General features: G+C 41.7%; 2 protein-coding genes across 2 annotated transcripts; both read left to right on the plus strand.

Annotated features, from left to right (window-relative positions):
- Positions 1-57: 57 nt before the first annotated feature.
- On the plus strand, positions 58-4498 carry NUDT19 (nudix hydrolase 19). The gene is made up of 3 exons (XM_080552296.1): positions 58-868; positions 2333-2540; positions 3180-4498. The coding sequence occupies exons 1-3, from the start codon at positions 170-172 to the stop codon at positions 3404-3406; spliced, it is 1134 nt and encodes a 377-aa protein (XP_080408422.1). The 5' UTR covers positions 58-169; the 3' UTR covers positions 3407-4498.
- Positions 4499-6067: 1569 nt separating this feature from the next.
- Positions 6068-25548, plus strand: LOC308176503 (putative ATP-dependent RNA helicase TDRD12). Its single transcript, XM_080552299.1, has 13 exons — positions 6068-6081; positions 6739-6791; positions 7615-7776; positions 8080-8216; positions 9438-9557; positions 10891-10946; positions 11964-12049; positions 13777-13975; positions 14484-17684; positions 22126-22272; positions 23011-23063; positions 23164-23216; positions 23316-25548. Exons 3-6 carry the CDS (start codon positions 7645-7647, stop codon positions 10898-10900), a joined length of 399 nt encoding a protein of 132 aa, XP_080408425.1. The 5' UTR covers positions 6068-6081; positions 6739-6791; positions 7615-7644; the 3' UTR covers positions 10901-10946; positions 11964-12049; positions 13777-13975; positions 14484-17684; positions 22126-22272; positions 23011-23063; positions 23164-23216; positions 23316-25548.
- The last annotated feature ends 1972 nt before the right edge of the window (positions 25549-27520 follow it).

Consider the following 27520-nt stretch of genomic DNA (forward strand, 5'->3'; position numbering starts at 1 on the left):
ACGGCCCCGCGGGTTAGGACCCGGGGCGGGGCGTTGCTGCTGCCGCCCGCCCGGCCCTCAGTCTGTCACCGTCCCCTTTCCGCGCTTTGCAGCGGCTCCTCCGGGCGCCCAGGCGGCGCCTCAGCGCCCCAGCCGCCGCCTCCGCCTCCCGCTCTCCGCCGGCCCCGCGATGAACCCGCGGCTGCGGCACTGGCGGGAGGCTGCCACGCTGCTGCTGGCGGCGGGCACGGCGGCGCGGCCGGGGCGCTCCGCGCTCGGTCCCTGCGACTACGATGTGCTGCTGCTGCAGCGGAGCTCCCGCAGCGGCTTCGCGCCCGGCGCACACGTCTTCCCGGGCGGCGTGGTGGAGGCGGCGGACTTCTCGGCGGCCTGGTTGGGTCTGCTGCCCGCCTCGCCGCTCTGCGGGCTGGGCTCCGTGAAGCCGCCGCCTGCGGGCAGCGGCCGGGCGCCGATCTTCGCCACCGACCGGCGGCAGCTGGGCTCGCCGCTGCCCGGGGAAGTCGCCTTCCGTATCTGCGCCATCCGGGAGACTTTCGAGGAGGCGGGAATCCTGCTGCTGGTGCCCGGGAGCGGGCCGGGGGAGGGCGGCGGGGCCGGGCCGCTGCCCGCGGAGAGCCTGCTGCCGGCCGCCGAGCTGGGCGAGTGGCGGCGCCGGGTGCGGGAGGACGCGGGCTGCTTCCTGCAGCTCTGCCGGCACCTGGGCTGCGTGCCCAACATCTGGGCGCTGCACGAGTGGAGCAACTGGCTCACACCGGTCGGCAGGGCCGGCCCCGGCGGCCGCCGCTACGACACGGCTTTCTACCTGTGCTGCCTGGACGAGCGGCCAGCCCACGCCTCCGAGGACGAGCGGGAGGTGACGGCCTGCCTGGTGAGAGCGCTGCGCCGCCTCCGCGGGACGTTACAGCGGTAGGGGTCCCCCTGGGGCGCAGGCCAGCCGCTGTGCTCGCTTCCAGTACAGGGCAGGTGAAAAGGTGATCAGATGGTCCAAAGGTCTAGCGTCCCCCCCCTCCTGACGGGGCTCCCTTAAGGCGTGAGGAAAACAAGTGTCTCCCTCTTCTGACAGTCCTCTCCCGCTTGCATTCCTACTTCCATTAGTAACTGCGATTGCCCCCTTTAATCAAACGTGCTGACAGACGAGGATTAGTTTCTTGAGGGACATTTCACAGGAATTTCCTTTACATGAAGCTGTCTTGTTTTGTTTTGTTTTTTTTCAAAGTGTTTCATATCAGAACATTTACGCCTTGAATTACTGATTTTTTGAAGACAGATGACATCTAGATCACTTGCTACACATTCATTTGTGCAATATCAACAGAGTGCTGATACCATACAGTTAATACTTAGTAGGCCTAGAGAGATCCAAGTGGTATGTGCTGTGTTTCAAGGCTGCAAAAGCTCCTAATTTTGTCTTTTGTATAGTTGGAATACTTTAAGTAACATACAAACTTGTTAAAACACGCTGTATTATTAAAACTAGTTTCAGAGCTATATTATTTCTGACTTATTTTTTTTAATGGGGTAAAAGAGTAAAGACTGCTCATGAAGTAAAAGACAGCTCAGAGTCAGGTACATTTGGGTCTTCACATTTTTAAAAAATTATAAAAAGTATGAAGGTAAGTTAAAAGAGAAACCTGAAACTTCCATAAAGCCTTACCTAATGTTTTTGGTATTACTAATGTTTCTATGTTTATGTTTCTATCAGATCTTGCTATATAAATTTGAAAGCACTTGAGATCTTATCTTTAGAAGAGTTCATGGTATAATTTTTTGTTAATAATGGCAGAAATGTACTGCAAATGTTTTTGCACATATTTAAATTATCAGAGTCATCATATGAGATGAAGATTAATAGTTTATAAACCCCATGTTTATTAAGCAGGAACAGTGGAGTATTCGTGCTCTAAAAACAATGTGCACTGGAAGCACTGGTAATTTTAATTAATCCTTGAAGAAGCCATAGCAACCTCTGTTGATTGAATTCACATTGAGCTTAGGGTTTTCTGTTGATTTCAGTAGACTTAGTCAGGGCCCAGAAACCAGACTTGTAGTCTCCAAATTTTGCATGCCTGCATTTAAAATTAAACGTTATTTATTCTTATAGGAAAAATGTAATTTTTACAAATTGCTTTCATTGTGTTTTATAAAAACTTTTTGAATTTCGTCTTGGTTATGTTCTAGTATAGTTTATGCATGGCTCTTACTGTGTTCAGATAACTTACACTGTTTCACGCTCTTTTTCTGTAAAGACTTCCTTGCAAACATCTTTTAAAGTTACTGATAATTGCCATCCGCTTATGAAACTAGTATTTCAATGCTTACTTTCCTCTAACAGTGGTCATCACCTCCAGAAGCCATTGAACTCTTTAAATCTCGAGAAATATTGCTTGCTCCCCCTCAGTTCTATGAATTGTGTAGGCTGTGCAACTTTTCTTCACTTCATGAATTACACAAGTTCAGCTCTGATCGAGCCCTAGAGGGATGTGAATGTTGGATGCCTATAATGTTAACTGCTTCAGATGGCTTAATTCAGCTATTACCAGGTAAGAAAACAGATAAAGGTTCTTTTAAGTATATAAAAACTTGGGAATTGATACATACTCAAGCCACGTGACATAAACTAGTCTGTAATTGTGAGGAAAAACTATTAGAAGTCAAGTTACTGCATTCTTTTCCTACATTTTTTCTTCCTCTGATACAGTTGGTAACAGCTACCGTCAGAGACAAGCTACTGGACCACCTGGGCAGCATAGTTATTTCTGTTCTTGCTCATAATTTGTTTCATATGGTTGACATTAATATGTTGATTTATGAACAAATTCTGGCATTTCTCCTTCTGTACGCTGCCTTTGTACATTCAGAAAAATCTTTGTCTTGTTCTCCATCTATTATACAATCATATATATATATAAATTCCTACCTGACAAGACATCATGTTAGTATTAGCAAGAGCACTGAATGTGTGCACTGTGTGTTTGACACTTTAGAAATGTGTGACTGTATATTTAAATACTAAGATGTTTGGAGGCAATTTACTTTCATATTGTCAAATCTATTCCCACTGATTTTCATGTCCTGATAAATACTTTAAAAACTGATAGTGTCACTCAATCAAAGGCTGAAAAATAAGGTAGGCATTATATATGTAAAAGTGGGTTTGTTTATCTTTTTTTTTTTAACAGGAGATGAATTATACCCAGAAGATCCAGATTATACAGGGGAAACAAAAATAGTCATGGCAACAGATAAGAAGGTTGAAGATCTCATGAAAGAGGGTAGTACATTTCACAGGATAGTAATAAAAAACATAAACAGTCTTGCTGTCTATGTTAATATTCAGGCAAAATATAAACATATGAATCCATTGATGATAAACACCGATTATTCAGACTACAATAGTAGATTATAATATTTTTGGTTTTAAGCTAGAATATATTTAACTACCTACATATTCACTGTGTTTCTCATCCTTATTAACAGTTGCCAAGTAGTTAGGACAAGAGACTTAAATATTCCATTGCCCTGCCACAGCATTTCATATGGTTGTGGGTTTGAGATTTATATGTACTTCAGTCTTTGAGTCTTTGAAACTTCAAAGTTGTGTCAGGTATGGTGTAAAGATACTGAAAATTAAACACAACTATCAACTTAATTAATTGAATAAACTTTAAAGTGATTTGACAGTGATTATACTGAACAATTAGCATCTTATTCTACCTACACAGTAATAATGGAATATGCTGTAGTGCCGTTCTGTTGGGTCACACAGGTTCTTTTCTCACTGAAAATTAAAGTACATCTTATGTTCAGAACAAGTATGTTTTGAGTTCAAAAATTCTTTTACTATGCTTCCTAAAGTTACCTGTTTGGCAACTGTAATCCGTGTCTAGAAATGAATGAAATTCATTCTGTTTCTGCTAAAATATTCCAGTCTATCTTATTTTAATTGAAAACCAATGTATATGTGTATATATAGATGTTAGCTAACATTCACTTATTACAAAGAATATTTATATTTGATAAAGCTAAATTGTTTCTATTAATGGTAACTTATTAAAAACTTTACAGTTTTCAAAGGTAGTTGTGATACTTCTATTCATGACATTTTTTTACCTTCAAGTTGACCGGAATTTAAAAAGAAAAAATGAATTATTCAGCTCCAAAAAGATGCCACCAACTAAAGAAAATAAAATACTGCCTTGGAAACGCCTAATTCCACACTTCAGTATTCCACATTTTGCTTCTTAAATTTTTTACCTAACATATCTTTGAGATTTAAAGACTTAAGAGAAAGGACTGCTACTTTATTTTTTTGGTCTTTTTATTTTGTGAGTGGTACAATAAGTGGAGTATATGGAGCTGTGATGTGGTATTTTCTTTATCTGGAAGAGTAAGAATGAATGATGACAAAATTATCCAGTAAAGCTGTTCTGAAAGCTATGTTTCAACTTCTGTAATTTAATTCAAATAAAATCATCTGTAATATTTTCACTAAGTTGAATTGTTTTGTAGCATTCATTTCTGTTGGAAAAATATGTACCTATTTATTCTGTTCTTTCCAAACATGCTCAGATGGTTCTTGGTTGCAGACCCTTGCTGAAACTTCTATACATCTGCTATGTATGGGTTCTATTAAGTAGTATATTATGCTTAATATCTCCTTCACAATAGTCTGGCTGATTCTTCTGAACATGAAGAAGACAGGAAAATTAGAAAAACGGAAAGTGGAGGAGGCAAATAAAGTATCCTGTATACTATCTTACATGATTTTTAGCTTTTGGACATGAACACTGGCCACAGTAGTACAATGAATATAAAAGGGGGAAGCATGCTTATGATCATAGTTGCTGGAGAGCTATCTTGATAATTATTTATTGGTCTGTACCTTGTGGTTCTACAGGTTTTTGTTGTTGTTTTGTTTTGTGGCAGAAGGTGGCTACTAAGAAAATATTTTGAGGAAATAAATGATTCAGCAACCTAAATATACGTTGGATTCTTAGAGAAGTGTTTTACAAGCCAGCATGTTCCAATATTTATTCCTATACTAGCCCTATATAATACAAGTTCTGCTGTGTGTCAAAAGCAGTTACTTCAATATTAAATCTATCTTCTAGGTCAATACTCTGCCTCTCCATCTTCAGATTGGCTGCTGTCACTTTTTTTGTCACTAATAAAAGCAAAATGGTCCAGCAGGGGGAGCTAAAAGGCAAAAAAAGAGCTTGAAGGATTATTAAAAAAAAAAAAAAGGCAACTAAACGATGCTATTTTACCTAGAAAATGAAGCTAATCATTAAATAGAAGCATATATGTTTTAGAATGCACATACTGTAAATATCTTGTAATATTAACTTAAAAATACTGATCATTAAAGCTGTAGTTTCAAAATATTAAGCCCCTCCAAATACGGGCTGCTGCCCAAGAGGTGGGCTTTACTTTCCAGCTCGATGTTTCATCCCCTTGAGTTGGCACCTTGCATAAAGCTAAATCAGGGCCGAAAAAAACATTAAGCCTGAATGGAAAGGGGAGTGTAGGAGAGCAATAATAATAATAATAATAATAATGTTGCTTCTTTGTCTCAGAGCTTGATATAAGAATGAAGTAACACTTTTGTAAGGGCCTAGATGTCAGGGGACATTTCCAACAACTGCCTGTGTGGGGATGCATGTGTTTTTTATCATTAGTAGAACACCAGAGATGTGCCAGGTGCCATTGTTCCCCAGCTGCCTCCTTTAGACCTTTCAGGCATACACTGCGCTTCAGACTTGGGATCTGGGAAAGCCCCTCTGAAGCAGGAGCAGCAGGAAGGCAAAGAAAGGCAGGACTCTCCCTCCTCATACCCACTGACACCCCGCCGCCCTCAGCAAGCCGAGGTCAGCCCCGCGCCATCCCCTACCCGTGGCCTTTTCCCGCCTCTAGCCACCGTACCTCAACCAGGTGCCACCGCCTCCCTCGGGGCCACCTGCAGGCGGTGCATGCGCACTGGGGGCTCGTGGGTGGCTTCTGGAGGCTTCTAAGGGGGGGCGGGCTGTGTGCTGAGGGTTGCGCTCGGGCCTCATGGCTGTGGGGATGGTGGTAGTGGCTCAGGTGATGGTTGTGTGGCACTGGCTCTGCGAGCTGAAGGGCATTGCCTTGACTTCTGTCTTCTGGAATATTTCGTTAGCTACTCACTCGTGGTGTGAATGCTTTGAAGCGGTAGGCTAAGTGCTGCCATGATGAGGGGTGTTGTGATGTGCAAGGCTGTGCTGAAATGGCACGCAGAAGATCTGTTCCAGTATAAGTGTGCTGTGAAAAATGAGTAAAAATTTTGTTACATTTATTGGTGAACTTATTGGTGAACGTTGGGATTTATGTGTTTTGTTTTTTTAGTGATGTAAGCTTTTGGGGTTTTGCTGTCCGTTTGGTCAAGTAGCTAGATTGTACCAGCCCCAGTCTTGAAGATATTTTTGTTGGCCTTTGGATGTAAGGTAATGGGCTATGTGCTGCAAGTAGGTTGAGACAGGAGAACAAGTATGTTGTGGCATGCTGAAGATGGGTGTGGTTGTATGTGAATAAATATGGATGGTGGATCTTCATTGGGATTCAACATAGAGCCCCATTAAGAAAACTGGCTAGAAGTCTTCCGTACGTGTAAATCAGTTGTCTAGGCTAATGCTGCTTACACAAGTAGCAAAAATCTGTAGGCCTGCTTTAGAAGTACACTTTTTAGATGTGCTTTAGAACACATCTGTTGCTTTCCTACAGTAGCGTCAAAGAAGACTCAGCAGCTGGGCAATACGGAAGTCTTCATACTACAGGTGTGCTGGTATTTTTAAAAGTTTAAAGGCTTGGTGTTTATTTCAATAAAACTATAGAAGTCAGATTTACAAATAAGATTATGCCTTCATTTCTGTTCAGCAGTCATTTCTTACACATGGTGGGGTCACTGACAGATTATATACATTTTCCCATTCTTTCCATGTGTTTACCTTGGTTTCCTCTCAAAAGAGGTTAGTAGGGATGCAGCTAAAATCTAAAATGGAAGATATCCTGTGTAATCTTAAATTGAGTGTAGTAATAGGTTTCTAATTAATGCTGCAAGAGATCATGGATTTTATTTTTTTCCCCAGAATAGTGAGTACACTTATCAGCTGCAAGACTGGTATGTAAATGCTTACAAAGGCTGAGCAGAAAGCTGTGGCCCTATTTTAAAGAAACTGGCTGTCTTATAGACCCTCTGAGACTGAATAAAAGCCTGTTGGTGGCTTTTTTTTTTTTTTCATGTTCTGAAAATACTGTGGAAGTAAAAAGTTTATATATCTGCACTTAAGTCACTATATTTCATTTAACAAACTTTTAAAATAATGCTTCTACCTTTCAGAATGCATGTCATTAATTGCAGTGCTAAAGAAACTTCCAAGTTTAAAAGTCTTTTATTGAACTTATTGTCTGAACATGAAAGATGTATTATGCCTATTAACATTCTTTATGCTGAATATCTATTCCTATAATGTAAGGGGCCTTGCTGAAGGTTTTAAGATTCATGTTTACTGCTCAGATGCTCATGAAAATACCCTATCAGTTCAGCAGGAGATAATACTACTTGTGTTTTATTTTTTTTTAATCTACCGTTTGCACCAGATTGAAGATCCGAGTTGCTTTTGGGTTACTATGAAAGGATGTGGGCCGTACATAGTTGATGAAATAGAGTATAAAAACCTGAATGCAGAAATGAATCAGTTCTATGACAAATCTTGTGAAAATGTGGATGAAGTAAAGCCAGTAACATTAGAAAAAGGCCAGGTGAAGACATTGCTATGTTGTGTACATAAAAAGAGATCATTTGTTGGGTTTTTTTGGTTTAGGGGGTGAAGTATCCAAGTTGTTTTTTTCTTTTTTTTTTTTTGACTATTGCTTTGTAGTAGAAAAGGACATCTACGTGGTTTATATTGTCTGTAAGCTTTATCGCTAAGGAAGCTGCAGTACTTGCAGTTTATAAAGTAAATTGGGGCTGTATTGTAAACACCGTTTTCTTGCCTCTAAGAAAACTGACAGTGATGTTTCTTCTATTTACAAGAACCTGTTGTCTTGTTCTTTCTTTTTCAGATTTGTGTGGTTTTCAGTGAAGAACTGAAATGCTGGTGTAGAGCAGTTATTAAGTCAATCATGTACTGTGCAGGTCATTATCAAACAGAATGCTTTCTTGTGGATTATGCCAAATACACTTTTGTTAAAACAAAGGAGTAAGTGTTTGAGAATGTCACTGAAATGTATTTTGTTGGCAATCAGTGTTTATTTAGTTTCATAGTCACAAGGCTTTGGTTTAATTGAAGTGTGAGTCCATAAGAAACTGCTAGCCGTGTGATGGGCCCTTGTCAGTGTGGATGCAAACCAGTCTTTGTTTTGTTAATTTTTAAAGATGTATTCTATTCTACTTTTCTTTTCCTTAAAGACGTCAAACTGGAATAGTGTCAGTTTAATATGATTGAGATTTATGGTTATCATTTAACATTATTGAAACATACCTTATTAAGGGATAAATAAATAAAACCACTATGAAACCATATGTTTCTAAAATCTTAAAATGTGTCTTAAAAAATCTCTTCCAGCTTTCAGCCATGTTTAAGGTTCATTTCTTTAATAAAATATCCAACATCATGTACAAGAATCTTTACCAAGTGTTTTTGTAGTATTCAACAAAATTAAGAAAGCTTATTTAAAATATTTTAGAATAAATATTTTAAAATCTTAAGTTAAATAACATTTTTAAATGGAATGTGCCTGTATCAGAGAGCAACTTGATAATGCCATGAGTTTAAAATACGTTCTAATAGAATTAAACACATGATATACTGCTTTTTCATTATGAAATAACTTGGAATAAAAATGATAACTATATGGATCTTAAAAGCTTGGTATATAGGTGGTGTCTTGCTGGTTACTAAATGTCTCCCATCAAACCATTTATAAGGGGTAATTACGTATAGATCAAGGCTCTAGTGACAGCTATACAAAGATTTATTTTTTTTTTTAGGGAAATGAGTACAGATGCATGTTAGTATATTTATTAATTTCCTTCTTACTGATTTTAGTCATACCTGGTATCTCACTCAGAGGTAAGAATTGCCAAATGGCATATGCAGTGCCGGATGGTATATATAGTGTATGAGGTCTAAATATCATGAAAAGACTTTAAACTGTACTGCAAACCTTTCTGAGGTTTCTCTACTAAATGGGAAGTGTATTCATATTCAGGGCAAATGTGTTTATTAATTGCTCCTTACAGGACCTGTCTTAGATAAATAAATAAATAAAACAGGGGTTCCAGGGAGTTTCACTGTAGGAGCCAAACTTCTAGAAGAAATGTGTTGTTGCATACAGGATAATGAAAGCATGTGTTTGAAACATCACTGGAGAATAAAGTCTGCTCTGTAAAATGAGAGTATTTCTGCTTTGTTTTTAAGCGTTCAAGTTGCAGTGAAAGCATTTATGCAAATCCCATATAGAGCAAAAAAATGTAGATTGTATTGCACAAAGCCAGTGACGTTGTGTATCAACTTTTGTGAAGATACAGCAAAAATAGTGTAAGTAGAGTTGAATAATTGTATTCTAGTCATAAATTTCTTAGGTGTGAAATTTCATCACAATATTTTTTTTTTCTTCAGAGGCTACTGTTCAATAAGAACATAGGCGATAAAATGTGGAAAACAATTTCTTTTTTACAAGAGCAATTCATAAACAGAACTTGCCTAATGGTTTGGGTTTTATTATTCATCTATTTGAATCTTTTGATGTTTATTTAGAAACTAAGAAATTCAGACAAATTTTTGGCAGTTGTTGCACTTCATCTACAATCCCAGAACTGTGATTCCAACACATGAGCTTCTCTACTAATTGATCCGTGTGCAGTTTCTTACAGGTGCTCATCTTATTCCTGACAATCTTGTTTGTGGTCATTACACATTCTGCCTGAACTGAAGTTCTGTTAATGTATAAACATTATAGATAGCTTTGGTTTTCCCCATTATATCTGTCTCCTTGAAATACTTAGGATTTCTGTTGTACTTTCCTTATCATATTTATGCCAGTTTTGAAGGAGTGGAATAAGGTTTTCCCTGGGATCTAGTGGTAAAGAAAAGTGCTTGTGTGTCCTTACTTTGAGTTCTAGGATGTTATTGTCAAAGACCTGCCAGATCATGGGAGAACGTGGCATTATAGCAAGTAACCTATCTTGATTTATGTTATTAAAGAATATTTAAAACTACACGTTGTTTGACAGTTAGGTTTGTTTTTTATACTGTCCTTTGTAAGGAGGAATCAGTATTTTCCTTAGATACTTTGACAAAACAAATACTAGTTTAGTTAGGATGGGAATAGCATACATCTTGACTGGGCCATCTTTGTGAATTATCAAAATATCACTTAAGTTCTCTACATATATCTACTATATTTTGTTTACAATGCTTTATATTTGATTCTTTTTTTATTTGCAATTGCTGAAGATGGTAAAGAACTTAATTTTCTGTTATAGACCTTAAAGTCTTTACAATGTTTGTAAAGTGCTTGTTCAAAACTGGTACATACTTATTCAAAGTAATTAATATGTTCTACAAGTGGATTCTCACTCTAATTAATCTATTTTTTTTCCTGATTTGCCTTATTTTATGTTGGATATAAACCATCATACTTCGACAAATCAATATTTAGTAATTTTCAGGCAGTTCATTTTATGGATGAACTGAAACATCAAAACTGAAATTACATTCAAAGTAGTAAGATTGTGCTAATGTTTCTGTTAGAGACAGTTTTTGAGACTTAGCATGAACTGAGAACATTTTTTTTGAACGTACATCACCTTTCAGATTATTGTTTGAAGTTTTGATGATGTGGGATAATTGGTTGTGTTTATTTTCCTAGGCCAGCCTAAAGGTGGGATAATGCTGCTACTCAGTATTTTCAAAGTTTTCTGAAAGGTAAATATGCTGTCAAAATCATAATTGGCCCTTCTGTTTTGGGAAGTAAGTTGACAGAGATGTAGTACTGGAATATATATTTGATTGGACTTCCTTTTAATTTTAATTTTCACAGCATCCTAAGGAGAAGGGAGTTACTCGGTTTTTTTGGTGTGATTTGACTTAGCCACAATGTGTGTAGACTTGCATCTTTACCAGACTGCATAAATTGTTAAAGGTGACTAGGTGGTTGCCAGGTTGGAATGAACTCTCTTGAAAGAAACTATCTTGGAAGAAACTATCTACTGCTCCAAGTAGTTATTTAGTGAAGTAGAAATGCTTGTTTTCCAGTCTGTTGTCCTTCTCCATGTGTGGTGTTTCAGGAGCTCATGCAGTCTTTTCCATATCCAGCATTCTATTTTGGTGTGGGAGCACTTGTTGGTGTTGCTAGAAAAGCAGCCCTTTACTGTTCTTGTCTAATCTTGTTTATGTGCCTCTACCTGAAAAACAACCTACCTGCTTATTTGCAAGTACAATACAATACACACAGATATTTGAGGAGGAGAGGATGAATTTATAAAAACAGTAAAGAGTCTTTAGGCTGTTAATTTCCTATACTCATGGAGCATGGCACTTTCATGATTTACAGGTTTTCACACATCTAAGTGTAATGCATTATTATGCAAAGTAAAGGTCAATAGGAAGCAATAGCAACATGGAACTTGATTTCACAATTATGCATAAATATACAAATAATTTCAGTGTATGACTAAGACTAGTTTCTGTGAACAGGTCATTAATGGTTTTCAGTTCTCAATCTTCCTTCAAAGACTGAGGACAACTTCATTTTTCGAGCTCTGTTATCTTAATGCCTTGTTAGATTCTTGTTTCATTTAAAAGTTACAACATTTGTATTAGTTTTTCTTCAAAAAAATACGTTGCATTCATTTAATTATTATTTCTGTTTTTGTATAGCTTGAAAAATACTGATAATATGATACAAGGTTAATATTTCTCCTTGTTTACTACTACATTTAGCAACTACGCAAATCAAAGCCAAGTTATGTGCTGTAGAAGATAATACATTTGATGTTATTCTTTATGTGACAATAAAAGATGAAAAGGTAAGATACTTCTAGATCTACAAACCTATTTGTATGCTTTATTATGTAAATCATAACTTTGTTATCAGCTTAGGACTGAAAAGCATTATCTGCAAGTGAGTTTTGTCATTTGCCAGATAACAGTAGAATCTAAATCATTAACTTATTAAAGGTATTGTTTTATGTTTGCGTTGATGTAGCTCTCTGGAGGTGTTCCAGGAGGCAGAAATTCCATTTTCATTCATGTGTACCTTTCTTTTGAAGGTATTAGCAGGCAAATGAAATACAAGTCTGTAGCACTGCACAAGGATAACTTGCGTAACAAAAAGTACACATTCTCATAAGAACTGCACATTTAGGTTATTTCATGCAAATTTCTTTTTGCCCTTTCAAGTTTTTCTTTCATTTTTAGGAACTTCTGATGAAGGTAATTTGTTTTATGAATTTATCATTTACAATTTGGCTTGGTTTAGGTCTAATTACAACTGTTAGAATTATAGGACAGGGTACAAGAAAAATCACAGATGAGGCTCACAGAAAATGAATGTTGTGTTCCCAAAGCTCTTTTCCTGCTAACTTAGTCTGGTGAAAGGCTGAGCAACAGTGGATACCTGACAGAGTCAATTCTACTCACTACAACGTCATTCATCTTTATTTCCTCATTGTCCTAATCACATTTATTTCAGTGATGTCTTAAAATTTGAAGTAATACATTAAGTTCTTCACTATTTAAAAAAAATATATATTTTTAAAAGAGCAAATAACAAAAATTTTAGGGCTATCAATATTTTATGGAACTTGAATTAAAAAAAAATTGGCCCAAACAATGTATTAAATGCATAAAAAATGTGCAAACATATTTTTAGTGTTAAAACCAGAGCACTTTCATTTTAAAGTGGAATTGTTGGAGATAACTTTAAATGAACTAGAATTATCCTGGGTGAGGTGTTGTTTTTCTGTTGTTTTTGTTTGGTTTGGTTGGTTTTTGCTATTCCATTCGATTACCTGGAGCTGTAATGCATAGCTGTTTTGGAGATTGTAACACTGAACTGTGCAGTAAAACTGTGTCTTTCAGAATCTGGTACCTGTTTTCAAGCATTATGATATTTTCTTTGCTTAAAATAAATACTGTCTTTGAGTCTCCTACAATGAGATGTGCCTTTAAAAATATAAATATACAGGAAGCAATTCAAATGGACAGCTATGTGAATTATTTACTGCATTTTTCATGCCTTTTGTGTTATATTTAGAGTATTTTGCAACTACTTTATTCAAGTGTCTTTAAATACCAGTTCATGCTTGCTTTGGATGGGGCTTTGAGCTACCTGATATAGTGGGAGGTGTCCTTCCTCATGGCAGGGGGGTTGGAACTAGATGATCTTTAAGGTATGTTCCAGACCAAACCATTCTATAATAAGACTGAGTCCTCAAATCTTCAGGGGGAAAAATAGCTCCACTTGTCAAAATGTCTAACTTCTGCCAGTAATGTGCTGTAGTTACTGTTAGACTTAAGCAGCTGTATGGTAGTTATAAAATAATTCACTTGTATCTGCTTGGATCACTCAGTGTTAAAGGCTGATAACGCTGTGGCTGTGGTCTTTGCCATAGGCAATAACTTTGAAGGTACATATGAAGTCTAATACCTTCTATCCGTTCAAGTCTAAAACTTTAGATATACCCTAAATAAGTATGCAATGTTGATTCCGGTCAATAAGGATCTTGGTTTTTTTTGTTTGTTTGTTTTTTAGGTATGCATTAATGATGATCTTGTCGCAAAGAACTTCACTCACTTTGTGGAAACTGAAGAGAATACTGGAAGTCCTGAAAAAGATCAAGAGAACCAGACATCATTAAATGTTGAGTCTTTTCCAGCAAAAATCGTTGATCCTACACTTGCTTTCAGGCCAGTGCTGTTTGAGGAGAAAGTACCATTGAATCTTGAAACAGGTAGGAACCATGTATGTCAGAAACAATCAAATAGACAATATGCTGTGTCTTTAATTGGATATATTGAACACGAACCTACTCTACTGTCTCAGTTTGAATCAACAATTGGATCAAATGGTATCCTGACAAAAGCTGCTTATGACTTCACAAACAGTTATCAAATCACCAGATGTAGGAATACTTTTTTTTTGTAGTATACAAGACAAAGGAAGGCTGAGAGGTGAGTTCCGTGGGCATTTACTGATATGTTTAATAGCATTAGATATTGCTGAAATTACTTGTGTAGTGTGTTACTGTTGTTTTTGAGTTTGGAGGGGATTATTTGAACAGAAGTACTTATACAACTGAAGGGTTTACTGTAAGTTGTCTCTTTTATAGTGATTCAAATACTTGCGATCAGCAACTTATAGAAGAAACTAAACAGCAAATCAGTGGCAACTCACTGTAAATAACAATATTGGCTTTTCATGTGTTCAGATAACTTAAAAATTTCTGATTATCTTCTTAGGTCATAGTGTTTCTAGTTCTTTTCCTGAGAAGACGTACCAAAGGTCAAGCACAGATCTAAATGAAAGTACCGAATCTGTAAGTATCATATTGTGTCAAAGGTGAATTTGATTACGCGTATATGGGACAGATAAGGAATGCTGTAGTCATCTAGCTGTTTCTTCTGGGTAATGGATCTGGGGGACTGTAGTAATTATTGATAGAGTTAAATTGGAGTGGAATGTTGTTTCTTTACTTTAAAATGCAGAACATTTAAAAAAAACAAACGCTAATCCTTGAAAAGGTTGTGCCTACTCTCTCACTCCTTTGCTATAGTTTTGTGACGATAATAGCTGTCTACAGTGGGATGTTCAGTTTTCTAAATATAAAAGAAGGTAAACTTTAATGCTGCCCTGAAAACAAAATAGTCCTTATGCTACAGAATGGTTAACGTTTATTGGAGTTTCTTCTTATTCTTTGAATAGACTAATGCGAAATTACCTTTATCATCCATCCACCTGAGTGATGCAGATCTTTGACCAAGTCATGCCTTTTGATTGCTTGTGATAAAAGATGATTGTTAGGAAATCCCTAGTTCAGAACTGAGGATCTTTTGGATAAGTTTGGATATAGTGTCTGCTACAGGTTATTCCACTGAGGATTTTCACTGTTATTCAATTTACCTTCATGTGCATTCACTTTGTAAGTTTGCAGGAGGGCAACCTGTTTCTGTTTTTTCCTCCAGTCTGAGGTGTGCAGACTTCTCCTGATTTTTTATTTTTAGAAATAAGATGTTTAAGAACTAAGCAGTGTGTGTTCATACTATTTCAGATCCCCGTTTAGGGCTATTGCTTGAGATATGACCATGACCTCATATTTCTTTTTTTTTTTTGTGGGCAATGTTCTTGTTATGTGCTTGAAAGAAAATACTGTTCTGTAAGAAGTTAGATAATTTTCTGAAGTTTGCTTCATTAAAATTGTTGCCTCAATCAGGCAAACATATAAATTGGTACAAAGAGAAATCCATAATACTTGGAAAATCCTAGAGTTAAGTAAGAAAACTTGTCCCGTCGGGCCACCGGGCCCCGCGGCAGACCCCAGGCGCCAACTCCCAACAGGCCCCCAGTCCCTGGGGCAGACCCTGGCCGGCACCTCCCGCCGGGGAGGGGTCCGTCCGCCGGGGGTCGCCTCTAAACAGTCCTTCAGCATGACAAGCTCTATGGCTACATCCTCACACCCCAGGTGAGTTTGGCACTGTTGGAAGTATGCAATGGGGGTAGTACCTGCCCTGACCTCACTCCATGTCTTGTGTCCCTGCCCACAGACCTACCCTGACCTGACCCTGGTTTATGTGGGGAGCCCTGAGCATGGTGAAGAGGTAGAGGTGTCCACTGCCCTCCCCCAGGAGGAAGGAGAGATCCCTGGGAATCCCAACAAAGGTGGGATCTCCCTAACTGGGAGGTTATGTGGAAAATGCTGGGAATTCAGGGGGCTGGAGCAAGACAGGGCAATGAAAGGGACCATAGGGTAAGTGGGGGTGCACTCCCTGATCTGGGGTGCACTGTAGGATCTCAGAGGCATGGAGGATCATGTGGAGGGTCATGGGAGGTACCTGTGGGCACCCAGTGGTCTGGAGGGGTCAAATGGCACCTTAGGGTTCTAAGGAGGGTCATGTGAAGTACAACAGCATCTGGTAGCATCAAGGGGGGCACTTAGGATCATGAGGTGTTTGGAGAGGGCTGGAGGGCATGCCAGGACTATGGATGGCCCTGGGAACCCACAGGATCAGGCCATACCTTGCTCCATGTCCCCCTGTTCCCCTGGTTCCACCATGTCTTTCACTGTCCAGTAGCAGCTTCATCCTGAGCCCTGTCTTCTCGATGTCCTGCTGTGTTCCTGGTGGAACATGTCCCTTGTTTTCACAGTCCTGCTGTATCCTTTGCCAGGCCCTTAACCTGTCCCTCTCCCTGTGTTCCCTGGATCCCTCTTCCCCAGTCACTGGTTCCAAGCCCTAACTCCTGAGCTCTGTTACCCTCTATGCCCTGTCTGCATGCACCTCCAGTTTTAGTCTCTGACCTCACTTACATCCCCTCCTTGTCCCCATGTCCCCCTGTGTGTTCCGTCTCCCTGGTGTCAGGCCCTGAGCCCTGTCTTCCTGTGCCTCCTGTTCCCCTGTCTCTGATGCCTGGCAGAAGGTAGTAGTGGCTGAGCTGGTCCAGGTAGCTCAAGGTTGGAGCCAAGAAGTGGAGGCAGGGCTCCTGTGTGGTCATGATCAACGTGGGACCTGCCTGTCCCCTGCAGAGATAAACATGACCAAGGAGGATGCCTCTGGGTCCCACCAGACCTCCCCCACGGGCAAGAAACACCTTGGAAAACCTGAAAAAATCTGGTTGGAATTGGTCCAAATACCAAATGCAATTTATTTTCAGAATTGCAATCTCTTGCAACAGTTGGAAGCAAGATGGGCTAGTTAGACCTTCAGTAACTGCATGCTAAGAGAATGCCACCACCTCACTTATTCTCAGTCTGTTGCACCCTAATACTTGCTCTGGAACTTTGGTCTAACCTATAAACAAGCAAGGTTTAGGTGACCACAAAGCAGCTGTGATTTGACAAGGCATATTCATGGGTAAAAAAAAAAAAAAAAAAAAAAGGTCTAGTTCACATTTCTGAACATGTCTTCAGAGCTTTGCCTGCTCAGGATTTACAGGGATGAAACATTGCGATTCAGTTCATCCAGACCACCCACTTACACACAAACTCAGGCCTAGAGGCTTCCTCAATATGATGAGCCCTTTTGGAAGTCTGTATTTGCCTGCCCTCTCCTAAAGACAGAGTGTATCTGTGACAGATGCTCCATCTGTGTTTGAATGGTATCTGTGAAAGCTAATGGATGCTTATATTTATTCTTCAACCAAGGAATATCACATACATGAGCACACACACAAGACTTGTCTGCTGCTGTGCAGTCAGGCACAGGTGACCATACAAGTTCATACAAAAGCCACATCTCTGATTCTGCCCTATCTATCCCCTAATCAGGGAGAAGTGACATCAGAAGCACTAGCTTGAAGACAGTCCCAGGAAGACATGGTTCAGGTCTCAAAGACAGACATTCTTCTACACTCAGAAAATGTGCTTAGAAAACCCATCCTGCTCACTGCAAAGGCCTTTGTGTGAAGCACAAAAAAAAAGAGCAACAATTCTCCCACTGAAGAGAAGGGTGAGCATTGAGTGGGCAGTCTCAGCTCTTTGAAACGCATTGGGAGGAAAGGTTTCTCCTCACATACAAACGTTCCTGTCCAGGTTTCAGCTGGGATAGAGTTAATTTTCTTCATAGTAGCTGGCATGGTACTGTGTTTTGGATTTAGGATCAGAATAATATTCATAGCAAATACTCATAGCACACCACGTTTTAGTTTTTGTTGAGCAGTACTTACACAGAGTCAAGGACCTTTCAAAGGGGACACGAACAGGACAGATGGCCCAAACTGGCCAAAGGGGTATTTCACACCATATTGTATCATGCTGAACAATGGAAGTGGGAGGAGTTGGCCAGGGAGGCTACTGTTGGTCTGAGACTGGCTGGGCATCAGTTACCTGGTGAGCAGTGGTGTCAATGCATCACTTACTTGTTTTGTGTATTCATTTTGTTAATATTATTTTTTTCTTCCTTTTTTTTTAATTAAACTGTCCCGATCTCAGTACAAGAAATTGATTTTTTTTTTTTACGTATAAATAACTATTTAAGTATAACACCCAGACATGTGCCCTGAGGCTGAATAGTTAGAAGTGACAGGGTGTGTGGGATAGTATGGCCAGGCACCTAGAATAGAGGACACCTCCAGTGTTCTGGAATTTCATCTCTGAACGAGAGCAAAATCCCAATAAACTGTTAAAATGTTTGGGAAAAAGTATGCTGTCGCCCTGGCTATTCCAGACAGTCACAAATCACTGCAATGTGCTGGGGCCTTGCCCATGCCTACCGAGCCCTTTTCAACACTATTCAGCATCCTCAATGGGAAGAGGTTTCTGGATGTAATGACAAAATAGCACACTGGGGCTAATCCAACTCCCATAACAGACACAGTGGCTGTTATATGTCTGTTTCGATGACAGAAACTGTGGCTCAACCAGAAAGTCAAATGGTGTCAGTATCATTTGCCCCTATAGTCAAGAAGAAGCAATAGAAGCAGAAGTCAGCTTGTCTAGTAAGGGAAGAAGAAGCTTCTCCTAGGAGAGAACAGGAGGAAGAATTAGAAGAGGCAAACTGCTATGCAGGGCCATTGTGAGAACAGGAGGAAGAAGAAGGCGCAGAAGGCTTTAAAAAGTCAGAAACCACCTAATCTCTATCTCAGAGTGAACTGCAAGATATATTAAAAGATTTCAGCTGTCATCCAGGTAAGCACATTATCACCTGGCTGCTCTGATGCAGGGATAATGGGGACAGTAGCCATGAATTAGAGGGCAAGGAAGCCAGGCAGCTGAGATCCCTCTATAGGGAAAAGGTCATTGACAAAGTGATTGGGAAATGGGAAAAAGCCCTCAGCCTTTGGAAATGATGGAATGCACTGTTGTCTTATACCAGTGCACTGGCAGTGATGAGCTGGGAAGATGGAGAGGAACCAACGGTGGATGTAGTGGCCAGCCAACTCTGCCAACACAAAGAAAATCTCTCTGCTTCCCTATGGACCTGCGTATCAGCTGTGGAGAAATTGTCCTGAGAGGTCCAGCAACTCAAAGAGAATATATCTTCTTCCCTGCCTGTATGGACCAGTATCTCAGCTATTAGGAGTAAGGATTCCTCTGTCCATTGGTTTTGCCTGTGGGACCAGAGAAGTGGGATGGGAAAATCTACCTTGACACTAGAGGCACAGATAAGTGAGTCGCAAGAAAGAACAGCAGCAAAAGCACGGTTCTGCCAGTAAAATTGCTGCTCCAGTTTCCAGCGGGCAGTTCCCCAGAGTAGAAGGGCTGATATTTCTTCCGTTCTTAATGAAGGGTCTTCTTGTTTTCATTTACAAGAAGTGAGTAAAAGCTGCTATGACCAAGACTAGGGGAGCCCTGCCTTCGATCAGGTTGAGGAAAGGGACGACCAGATTTATTGGAATGTTTGGATTCAATGACCTGGCACATCAGACCCCGAGGAGTATAAGGCTGAAGTGAGACTAACTGGCAGTGCGAGGCAGAAGCACACCGTTGTGACTGGTGCAGAAGCTCCATGGCATAGACCCAGGAGAGGACCCAGAAGAGTACCAGTGGGCTTTTGGCATAGCTGCTTTGGAATGGAGAAGACCAAACTGCTGCCTACTTTGCCCAGTCTTTCAGAGTACCCTTCTCTTTAGAGGGACCTGGACAGGATGGGTCGATGGGCAAAGGCCAATGGGATGAGGCTGAACATGGCTAAGTGCCGGGTCCTGCACTTTGGCCACAACAACCCCATGCAGCGCTATAGGCTTGGGGGAGAGTGGCTGGAAAGCAGTGCAGAGGAAAAGGATCTGGGGGAGTTGGTCGATGTTCACCTGAACATGAGCCGGCAGTATGCCCAGGTGGCCAAGAAGACCAACAACATCCTGGCTTGTATCATAAATAGTGTAGCCAGCAGGACCAGGGAGGTGCTCATTCCCCTGTACTCAGCTCTGGTGAGGCCACACCTTGAGTACTGTGTTCAGTTTTGGGCCCCTTACTACAAGAAAGACATCGAGGCCCTGAAGCGTGTCCAGAGAAGGGCTACGAAGCTGGTGAAGGGCCTGGAACACAAGGAGCGACTGAGGGAACTGGGGTTGTTTAGTCTGGAGAAGAGGAGGCTCAGGGGAGACCTTATTGCTCTCTACAGCTACCTGAAAGGAAGTTGTGGGGAGCTGGGGGTCGGCCTCTTCTCACAGCTAACTAGTGGACTAGAGGGAATGGCCTCAAGTTGCATCACGGGAGGTTCAGTTTGGAAATTAGGAGACATTTCTTCTCAGAAAGAGTAGTCAGGCATTGGAATGGGTTGCCCAGGGAGGTGGTAGAGTCACCAACCCTGGAGGTGTTTAAGGAAAGGTTGGACGTGGTGCTTAGGGACATGGTTTAGTGGGTGACATTTGCAGTGGGGTGATGGTTGGACCAGATGATTTTGAAGGTCATTTCCAACCTTAATGATTCTATGATTCTGTGGAGAGGACCATGGTGGCAGCCCATAGGGTATCACAGTGGAGCAGATTTCTGTGCTGCAGCCCCTGGAGGAGCCCACACCAGGAGGAGGAGATCTGGGGGGAACTGTGGCCCGTGGGGGACTTGTGTTAGAACAGTTTGCTTCTGATGGATGGACCCTGTGGTATATTTGGAGAAGTTCTTGAAGAACTGGTGCCTGTGTGAAGTCCATGCAGGATCAGTTTGGGAAGGATGGCATCCTGTGGGAGAAACCCCACAATGGAGAAGAGACAGAGAGTGACCGTGAAGACTGTGAAGTGTTATATATCGACTGCAGCCCCCCTTCCCTGTTCCCCCATGCAGTTCAGGGGGAAGGATGTAGAAGAGGGTGGATGGGGGAAGCTGGTTTTAGTTTTTCACTGCTCTAGCTTGTTAGCAATAGGTAATAAATTGCATTAATGTCCCTGTGTTGAATCTTGAGGCCCTTGAGTCTTTTCCATTGTATTTTCTTCCCCTTTCCTTTTGAGGAGGAGGAGTGAGAGAGCAGTTGTGATGGGGGTTGTGGTTGTAATAGCTCCGTACTTGCATAAATCCCATGCAATGTTTGGAGATTCATTTCCTTTTCCCCTGCCAAGGAAGGTGAGGAGAAAGGCCACCCAAAAACATCTTTCACTGGATGATACTAAAACAACAAAGAGAGGTATACAGATAGAAGAAATAATCATAAAGCCTTCTGCAAGCCTATCCTACAAGATATGCAAGATATGAACAAAGCAGGCTTAACAATTCATGCTGTCCAAACTCACAGTTAACTGAGACAGGATTGCCCGGCTGTGCTGGTCTCCCGGAACCTTGCTGTGCCATAGTGTTTTGGCGGTGCTAGGGTTCCATTGAACACCACAGCTTGTTCTTTCCCTGTGGCGTGTCCGGGCTGGGACATGGCCAGATAGTTTGCATGCACTTAACTTACCTGCTTCCTGGTGTGCTCTCTCTTCGCTTTTGCAGCAGTGTTCACAGGGCTTGGACGTGCGTATTGATTGCGCCTCGCTAAGCATAGCTCAAGACACCCAGCACGTGCTTTGATTTTTGTGGCTCCGGCATTGCCAGGCTGAGGACATCACTTTTAGAAGCTATTCTCTGTTTCATTGCTTTTCTCTTTTTTAAATGCTCCTCCTCTTTTTCCGGGAGTGCATCCTTTCCAAGCTGGATATCAGGTGCTGCTCCAAAGTTGGATCTCCGAGATTTTAATGGCAAAATGCCAAGAACCTTACACTGCACTCAAAGAATACTGAATTTCCTTTGGAAAGCTGTACACAACCGTACTCTGAGCTTTGTCGCGCCCCAAAACCTAAGACCTAAACAGAATCCTCACACCAGGCAAAGTGCACTGCAGCTTACTGCCAAGGAGCACTGGAGCCCCGCCCTCCTCCCCGACTACCCCTTTGATTTTGTCACTCTGGCATTGCCAGAGCAAATATATATTCTCTGATATATTGGTTTTCTTTTTTGTTAATGCTTCTCTTCTTCTTCAGGAGTCTATCCTTTCCGAAGTGGACATAAAGCGCTGCTCTGAAGTTGGGACCGTGACCTTTTAATGGCAAAGTGGCAAGAACCTTACACTGCAGTCAAGGAGACCTGAAATTCATTTAGCAAGCTTTACGCATCCCCTCTCCCATCAGGTCTCTGCACTTTCTTTCCAAACCTTTCCCTCCCCTAATACTCACCCTAACCTTAGATTAAAGCTACCTAAGCTACCTAGGAAATGATGATGATGACAGCCTTTTGGGAGACCACAACTGGCAGCCTTAATACAATCCCCCACACAACAGGACTCTGAGCTTTGTCGCTTCTGAAAACCTAGGCCCTAAACAGACCCCCACCCCTGCCCCGGGCAAAGCACACTGCAGCAAAAGGCCAAGAAGTGTTTTGCCAAGGGCAAGCCTTGCTGTGCTGTAGTGTTTTGGCGGTGCTAGGGTTCCGTTGAACACCACGGCTTGTTCTTTCCCTGTGGTGTGTCCAGGCTGGGACCTGGCCAGATGGTTTGGGTGTAAATAATTTACTGCTTCCTGGTGTGTTCTCTCTTTGTTTTTCGCAGGACCCTGACCCTATGCAAATTGTACTGTAGCTAGCCTCACCAGAGTGCCAGAGCTCTGCTCTTCTCCCCGACTGTAGCTTTGATTGTGTTGCTCTTGCATTGCCAGCCTGATTCCATCACTTTTACAAGCGTTTCTCCCTTTAATTTATTTTATTTTTTGAAACCATCTCTTCCAGGTGCTGAGGCAAGAGGGCTGCTGTTTTGAAACGATAAAATTAGAAATGGGGTCACTCATGGTGTTGAGGGATGGGTGCTAATGCTGGCAGAGGAATGATTATCTTCTTTTCTCTCTCTCTTTTTTTTTTTTTTTTTTTTGTTAAAGCTGAAATGCAGCATTCAACATGGGATGTCATGACCTGAGCTGCCTCTGGCAAGGTGAGTGATGAAGAGATGTAGCAGTTATTTTTTGGGGTGCTGTTGTCACTGCAGTTCTTTTACTACATAAAATACAGTAAAAATCCTGTTTGTGTTTTAGGGGTGCTGTAGCTCGCTTATGAGGGCAGGTAGAATCATCTACCTCGGGGGCAGGTGAGCAGCTGCAGTAAGGGAGCGGATGAGAGTAACTGTGCTAAGGGTGCTGTGGCTTTGGCTGCTACCTCATCCTGTGCTTTTCTTCCTCTTTGGCAGGTGTCTTGCACAGCCTCAGAGGGGCACACTGCACACTGAAGAGCAGTGTGAGACGGTGGGCTGGTCATCAGCTAGGTTGGAGCAGAATGGCTGAGTAGCGCAAGGTGAGAAGGGTCTCCCTCTTGCTTTACAGGTGGCATGACAGGCTCTCAACTGATGTCGCTGAGGATTTGAGGCGAGGCCAGAGAGCAGCAAGGAGCAGCACGTGCAGCAGCACTTCCAAGCACTGCGGTTGCTTTCTCTTTTGTTCACCAGGTGCTGCGGGTGGGATGTGACATCAGTCTTTAGAATTGGTCTTTTATAATTGCCGCATAGCTTCTGGGAAGGGTGATGTAGCGGATAAAGTCTGCATGGGACAGGGAACAAGGGAAAGCATTTAGATTTTGCAGGTTTTATATCCCGAGTTGGAAGGGACCCATAAGGATCATCGAGTCCAACTCCTGGCACCGCACAGGTCTGCCCAAAAGTTTAGACCATGTGACTAAGTGCACAGTCCAATCTCTTCTTAAATTCAGACAGGCTTGGTGCAGTGACTAGTTCACTGGGGAACCTGTTCCAGTGGGCGACCACCCTCTCGGTGAAGAACCTCTTCCTGATGTCCAGCCTAAACTTCCCCTGCCTCAGCTTCACACCGTTCCCACAGGTCCTGTCACTGGTGATAACAGAGAATAGGTCATCTGCCTCTCCACTCCCCCTCGCGAGGAAGTTGTAGACTGCGATGAGGTCCCTCCTCAGTCTCCTCCAGGCTGAACAGGCCCAGTGACCTCAGCCGCTCCTCATACGTCTTACCCTCTAGGCCCTTCACCATCTTCATCGCCTTTGGACATTCTCCAACAGTTTAATGTCCTTTTTGTACTGTGGTGCCCAGAACTGCACACAGTACTCGAGGTGAGGCCACACCAGCACAGAATAGAGTGGGACAAGCACTTCCCTTGACCGACTAGCAATGCCGTGCTTGATGCACCCCAGGATACGGTTGGCCCTCCTGGCTGCCAGGGCACACTGCTGGCTCATATTCAACTTGCTGTCAACCACAACCCCCAGATCCCTCTCTGCAGGGCTGCTCTCCAGCATCTCATCGCCCAGTCTGTACGTATAGCCAAGGTTGCCCCGTCCCAGGTGCAGGACCCGGCACTTGCTTTTGTTAAACTTCACGTGGTTGGTGATCGCCCAGCTCTCCAATCTGTTCAGAGCAAAGCAGTCAGGATTCAAAGTCAGATTCAAAGCAGTCAGGATTGGTTTGCTTCTCTCTTCTCTGGAAATTTGCAGTAGGAACCAGTGTTAGAATCAGAATCCTGATCTAAGAGTATGATGAAAAATGTTGCACTCCAAGTTGGAAATTGGAGAGGAAAATGTTCATGTATATGTAAGAATTGTGCTCAAACAGCTGATTACACTTTTTCTTAAACCTTAACAGATGCTTACACCTTTTAACTTTACAGCTGAGAAGCAACAGGTAGTTTCTATGTTTCCCTCGGGGATAATGCACTCTTCTGTATTTTGCTTCTACACAACCAGTTCAAAATTTTAAAGTCATGTTGTCAGTCATACAACCAAACAACCTTGCACGGCATTACATGTTCCCCCCCTGCCCCCGACAGATCAAGCCCTGAATGCAAGACCAGACAAGTAAATAATGCCAACATGTAAAACTAACTTGTAAATACATTACTTTTTGGCAGGCTTTTTGGCACTTTGTGGGGCTTAACTGTACTTCAGTGAGAAGAATGTCCTCTGGTGTGAACTGAAATTATACCTCTATGACACAATTTCTAATTTTTTTTTTTTTTTCTGGGGGGGGTGGAGAGAGGGGCAGAATTCCTTGTGGACACTTGAAGGAGTCGCAAAATAATAACATTGAGGTGAAGGAAAAGTTCCTTCTCTGTTGTTGTTTTTGTTTTCTTTTCCATATAGTCTTAAAATGAAGGTCCCCTTTTCTGGCCTTTGGCAGATTGTAAGCATGCCAGAACACTTCACATAACGTAAATCATAGTTGTCTGAAATGATAATATCATACCTATAGTCTGCTGCAGGCTGAAAAGTAGCCTATGCCTCAGGTACTGTTTTAGGCCTTTACTTTTGTTACTACATCCTTGTAAGTCTTCAAAAGGGAAATGATATTATACTATTCAGAAGAAACACCATCCAGAAGAAACTTCAGTTGTGAGGTCCTGAATTCTCGCTGAAACCAAAGGCAGATATAGAATCATAGAATAGCCTGAGTTGGAAGGGACCCATAAGGATCATCGAGTCCAACTCCTGGCACCACACAGGTCTACCCAAAATTTTAGACCATGTGACTAAGTGCACAGTCGAAATGCTTCTTAAACTCTGGCAGGCTTGGTGCAGTGACTCCTTCCCTGAGGAGCCTGTGCCAGTGGGCGACCACCCTCTCAGTGAAGAAGCTCTTCCTGATGTGTAGCCTAAACCTCCCTTGCCTCAGCTTGACACCATTCCCGTAGGTCCTATCACTGGTGACTAAAGAGAATAGATCGGCGCCTGCCCCTCCACTCCCCCTCGTGAGGAATCTGTAGACTGCGATGAGGTCTCCCCTCAGCCTCCTCTTTTCCAGGCTGAACAGGCCAAGTGACCTCAGGTGCTCCTCATACGTCTTCCCCTCTAGGCCCTTCACCATCTTTGTAGCCCAGTATCTTCCTGACTTGAAGAAAGAGGCTTTAGTCTCTCCTGGTTTGTTTACTAATGAAGGAGCACGAAAGAGATGCGTGTCCTAGTCTCTGAAGAGGAGGTGAAGGAACAGCTAGCGCAAGGAACACAAAAATCAGTTGCGCCAGACTAATGTGTGGTTGTATTTGAGCTTGGAGACTGCAACCCTCTTCTAACTTCCAGATCTAGAGGAACACTTTGGCTGCAGCCTATAAGCCACGTGTACATAAGCTCCCCCAAGCGAGCCAATCTTCTTGCCATGACCTGCCAGGAAACAGCAATGTAGGCATGTAACCAAATAGGTTACATAAACCCAAATACATTTGGGTAGGCCCAAACCTTCAGCCCAGTCCTTGACCTGAATAGTGAGTGAGGATCTGGATATCCATCCATCTGCATTTGGAGATCCATCTGCATTTATACGTGAGAGTTTATATGCACCCAAAGTAAATAGTGTAGTCAGAGGTCATGGGGCTAGATTTTGAAAAGTCCTACGTAAAGAAGAGATCTTAGAAAAGCAAATTTAAATAACATTAATGTCAAGAAAAGTAATTCTGATTGCTATATTCTTTATCTGTCGTGACTAGACAGATGAAAATCTATAATAGCAATTTTGCCTTTAAGGTCATTTTCTTTTTTCTTTTATTTCATCTATTTATTTATACATTGATTGATTGATTGATTTTAACAGGCTCTGTACTAATTTTCCTCACAGAATGACTAACAGAAATAGGACCCTTGTGCACCTTTTGTAGTTAATTCATTAGGTCAACTCTAACCACTAAGCCCCAACTCAGGCTATTTCTATTAGTGATAAGGAGCGATTGACCTTAAAAGACTGAAGCCAGGTAGATGAGCCTATTCCACAAGGTCTATTGGCTCCACCCTTGTTAAGTGAAATCTGCCAGGTGTGGATCATTTGACCTTTGCTCTATAGGAATCATGAGGACTTGTGTGGAATTGCCTCCCCAGGGGAGCTGGAGGCTTGGGTTATCTAGGGTGCTTTTCTACCGTAGTGAAACGGACTCTGTATTCCCTAGGAGACTGCTTTTTCTTCATGTTTTTTACCATCCCTGTGAAATAGTTTTAGTGACTCTAGGAGCTAGCTACGTTGGTGGTGCCTTCTCAGTACAGTAAAACCTTGGTGGTATGGCTTCACTATGAAGTAGTTCGGGAGTGACTCGAGTTCAGAAGCTGGTGGCAGGTAAGTGTTCCTGGGTTCTACAGTTGTTTAATGTTGAGGAGTTTGAGTACTTCCTTCACCTTGCCTGTTTTCAGTGAAATTACTTATGTAGTTTCTAAGCTCCCTTTCCAGCCATTAAAAATAAAATAACAATAATAAGAAAACAAACAAACTCAGAAGCTCAAGTGCTTACAGGTAAGCCTGACTTTTGAAGAATATTCTTAAGCGTTTGTTAAGATTGAACAACAGACTGTGTGAAAAAGGTGCCTTAATGTGACCTCAAATGATGTCTTGTGGTAAGTAGGAACAGATTTGGATAGATACTGGTGGCATTATCATCACTTTCACTAAGTGGAAA

The sequence above is a fragment of the Anser brachyrhynchus genome (assembly GCF_964034855.1).
Source record: "Anser brachyrhynchus genome assembly, chromosome: 12".
In the NCBI taxonomy this organism is placed as follows: Eukaryota; Metazoa; Chordata; class Aves; order Anseriformes; family Anatidae; genus Anser; species Anser brachyrhynchus.

Bases quoted from the DNA above. Each gene is read 5' to 3' on its own strand.
- NUDT19 (XM_080552296.1), top strand. From the start codon at position 170: ATGAACCCGCGGCTGCGGCACTGGCGGGAGGCTGCCACGCTGCTGCTG. The intron at 869-2,332 runs GTGAGAGCGCTG...TTCCTCTAACAG, and splicing joins GGGAGGTGACGGCCTGCCTG to TGGTCATCACCTCCAGAAGC. The intron at 2,541-3,179 runs GTAAGAAAACAG...TTTTTTTAACAG, and splicing joins CTTAATTCAGCTATTACCAG to GAGATGAATTATACCCAGAA.
- LOC308176503 (XM_080552299.1), top strand. From the start codon at position 7,645: ATGAAAGGATGTGGGCCGTACATAGTTGATGAAATAGAGTATAAAAAC. The intron at 7,777-8,079 runs GTGAAGACATTG...TTTCTTTTTCAG, and splicing joins TAACATTAGAAAAAGGCCAG to ATTTGTGTGGTTTTCAGTGA. The intron at 8,217-9,437 runs GTAAGTGTTTGA...TTTGTTTTTAAG, and splicing joins ACTTTTGTTAAAACAAAGGA to CGTTCAAGTTGCAGTGAAAG.